The sequence below is a fragment of the Trypanosoma equiperdum genome, assembly GCF_001457755.1.
Source record: "Trypanosoma equiperdum strain OVI genome assembly, contig: ctg_141, whole genome shotgun sequence".
In the NCBI taxonomy this organism is placed as follows: domain Eukaryota; phylum Euglenozoa; class Kinetoplastea; order Trypanosomatida; family Trypanosomatidae; genus Trypanosoma; species Trypanosoma equiperdum.
This window is the reverse complement of record NW_027123416.1, coordinates 2,888-6,503: the sequence shown is the minus strand read 5'-3', so window position 1 is coordinate 6,503 and position 3,616 is coordinate 2,888. Positions and strand designations below refer to the sequence as shown.

At 40.0% G+C, this 3,616-nt stretch overlaps 1 protein-coding gene across 1 annotated transcript; it reads left to right on the top strand.

Moving 5' to 3' along the window:
* Nucleotides 1-1,747: 1,747 nt before the first annotated feature.
* On the top strand, nucleotides 1,748-3,211 carry TEOVI_000024700 (Trypanosome variant surface glycoprotein (A-type)/Trypanosome variant surface glycoprotein C-terminal domain containing protein, putative; the record flags this gene model as incomplete). The annotated part of the gene is made up of 1 exon (XM_067221378.1): nucleotides 1,748-3,211. The coding sequence occupies one exon, from the start codon at nucleotides 1,748-1,750 to the stop codon at nucleotides 3,209-3,211; it is 1,464 nt and encodes a 487-aa protein (XP_067077479.1).
* Between the last annotated feature and the right edge of the window lie 405 nt (nucleotides 3,212-3,616).

Genomic DNA, 3,616 nt, shown 5'->3' with positions numbered 1-3,616 from the left:
ATAATAATAGGAGAGTGTTGTAAGTGTGTATACTAGCATTGTAGTATGAATTAGAAAGGGCAAGTGGATTTCCTAAGAAGGAACACTTCAAACAATGCGAAGAGTACAATGAGAGTGAGTGTAAAGAAGGAGATAGAGTTGGAATATGCGCACCTTACGCCACTAACATGAAGGTAGTCATCATCATATACAAGGAGATAGTATATAAGACAATCTGGGGGAGCCATAATCAGGTGCACAGGCCAGGTGAAGGAGCGGTAGCCAACAAAAAAAGGCTGTTAAAATGGAAGACTAGTGCTTGCACCATTGCCAATATGCTTTGAAGATCTTTTTTGTGAATGCATTATCTTCACTCAAATCACTTTAGTGAATACACATCAATTTAACAGAAGTAATTCTGACACCGGTAACGACAAAGTAGTTTGGAAGTTCGTGTTGATTACGACTGAGCAGCGTCACCAGGCAGAAAGCTAAGTAATTTTCTGACTATCGCAGCTAATATTGAGAAGGATCCTAAGCACACCAAGACATTTAGTAAGACTAAGATGTGGGAGAACAATGCACCAAACTGGCGAAAAGAGCAATTAACTTGCTATTTCATCCCAAAATTGCGTGGAAACAGTGATTCTTAGTCTCAATTAACAGTACGAAAACTGGCGATACTGTTAGATGAAACCAAGCATTTAGATCTTTTCTAAATTAAACTTTGTAAATTCTTGAAGAGAAAAACTAAATTAGCTGATTTAATTGGTTTAAAACTAGGAGAAACAAAATAATGCGATAGAATCAGCCATTTCAAGAAGAAACCGGTATAGTGAAGTCATTTATATTCATCTATTCATGTTCCTGACAGCTTTTTGTATAGGCAATACAACACGTTAGAAATCATAAATGAAAATAGATCTGGAAGAGGAAGTTAAGGTGCATTTTCATATCGCTAGGTGAATAAAAAGTGACAAAAATACTTCAATCTGAGGCTTTGCACAAAACAAAATACTCACAACGAAAGCAACAGAAAGTCAAACAGCAATCCAAGAGGCTAATTTCTCAGATAGACTAAAAGCTGCTGTAGCGCAGGATCAAGTACATAAACGTGAATTTTAAAGACACAAATGAGAGTTGAAGCAGCAGACTTTACCAGACGATGCCTGTGGAAAACTGCTCGGCTAGTCATGGATCTGGTCCATGCATTCACGACAAAAGTTGCTAATGATTTTCAAATATGGTTAGTGTTTTCAGGCCTAAAAAAGTAATTTAAGCCATGAAATATTTGGCACAGATCGTAGAACCGGCACAAATACAAACACTAGAAAGAAATAGGCGAGAAAGGGCCGTTTTTAGAATGTAATGGGTTTTACTGTTTAATAAAGTCATGGGTAACCACCACTCAAGACTAACTGACACAAGCAAGCTGTAATAACGCCAGTCGAGTAGCCGTCAAACAAGCTACAACCATTGCTACTCGGTCCAACGCCAGTGAACCTGCACTAACAGTGATGGACGAACCCAAAGAAGCAACTGCGACTTAGTGAGACCCGCCCCGCCGCCAAGGCTACAAACAAATGTAGGAAACACGGCACAAACGTAGTGAATACAACCCCAACCTTAAGCAGCTGACTTCAACACCGGACGATACTGGCAGAACAATTGAACCCCACGGCTCACTGTAAAAAAAACAAAATTTGTATTTAACACACATTTGAATATTGTAGTAACATAGGCCGAGCAAGTAAATCAAGAACCAAAAATGCCACCCTTACAGAAACCGGTAGCTATCTTGCTAGCAGCGTTACTAGCAGCAGGGCTCGCAGACGCGGCGGCAAAGGGATTAAAGGCTAGTGGGGCCAACTTAGCGTGCGACCTGTCGGCTAAACTGAAAAGCACCACAAACTACGTAAAGACGAAAGCAGATGCAGCACTGAATAATCTCAAAGCGACAAGCGACGTCGCAAAGGTAATCGCACTTCTGACAGCAGAGCAAGGCAAACCCGTAACAACAAAAAGCGACTTTATCCTAAGATATGTAGAGGCGACAAATAGGGATGTAGCTGACCTATTAAAAACAAATCTACCTAAAGCTATTTTATACGCAGGGGTTGCCGCCATCAGCGCAGGGAGAATAGACGAATTCGGCGAATTGTTAAACAGGGCCGTAACCAATCAGCCCTCAAACGACAAGTTCTGCTTAGTTCAGGACAACTCAGACACAACCCAGGCGACGGAAGGACACCTAGAAAAATGCATGTCAGGCGGCAAATGGAACAACAAAATAGGCAACAAGCAAGTAAATGAACCGCCAGACATAAAAAGCGCAATACCAACAGGTTCCGCACCATGGAGCACAAGCTATGCCGGAGGGAACACCGGCTGCAAGCTTCTATCAAGCGACGAAACAGACGGCTTCGGCGACACCGCCGAAGCAAGCGGCGATATACTAACAATGGTCGGCATATTTAAAATAGGCACAGCAGCGATTTCGGGCTCGCCCTTTAAAGACATTTCGACGACAAGAACGGAGAACACGCCGCTAGAAGAACTTTTCACTCTAACATATGCAAGCATTACCGCCCTAAACAGCGCCAAAATAAAGGACCTAACTGACCTAGCTAAACTAGGATCCTCAGAAGCACCAGGCTTAGAAACCCGCACCCTAAAGAAGGCAGACCTAGGGTTAGCTACATCCAACGATGAGACAATAGAGATAACAACAGATGATTTCAACACCCTAAGCAAGGGGATACACACCTTCAGAACAACAAAATCCGAATCCCTAGAGGCGTTCCTGAGAAACAGCACGCAAATCTTACTTCAGAAGATCCAAAACGCCACTGTACAAGCGGAAGCCGACAGAAAAGAAATTGAAAAACTAAAACAAGGAAACACCAAATCACCAAAGCAAATCTGCAACGAAAAAAAAGATGCCGAAACATGCAATGCTGACAAAAACTGCAGGTATGATGAGACAAAAAAAGAAGAACCAAAATGCGTATTGAGTGAGGAAGGAGAAAAAGCAGTAGAGAAGGAAGCAGAAAGCAAAGCAAACAATGATGGGAAAGCTGCCTCTACTTGCACAGAGAAAGACGAGAAAACATGCGGCACTACGCATGGTTGCAGTTGTGAGGGAACAGAATGCAAAGATATCAGCATTCTCGTCAATAACAAATTGGCTCTGAGTATGGCTGCGGCTTCTGTGAGTTCAGTAGCATTATAAAATTCTACGGATTTTGGACCATATTAATGAAATTTGTTACATTTGCTAAAATGTGATATATTTTAACACTTTTTTAGTGAAAATGTAGAAATTTTTAAACCCTCAAAGATATAAAATTTTGTTATGATTGTGGTCTATGAGTGCAAAGTATCAGGATGATATGGTACGGTATGGAAATTAGTAATATTCTAGTTCTTTTTAATTATGAACTTTAAGCAGCTTTATAATAATAACGAGAGTTAAGAACACTATAATAATAATAATTAATAATAATAATAATAAATAATAATAATAGAAGTATGTTGTGAGTGTATATATTAAAATATTAAAATAAGATCAGTAGCAATAATAATAATGATAATAATGATCAACATCTTTTGGCGGTAATATAATATTATTTGGAGC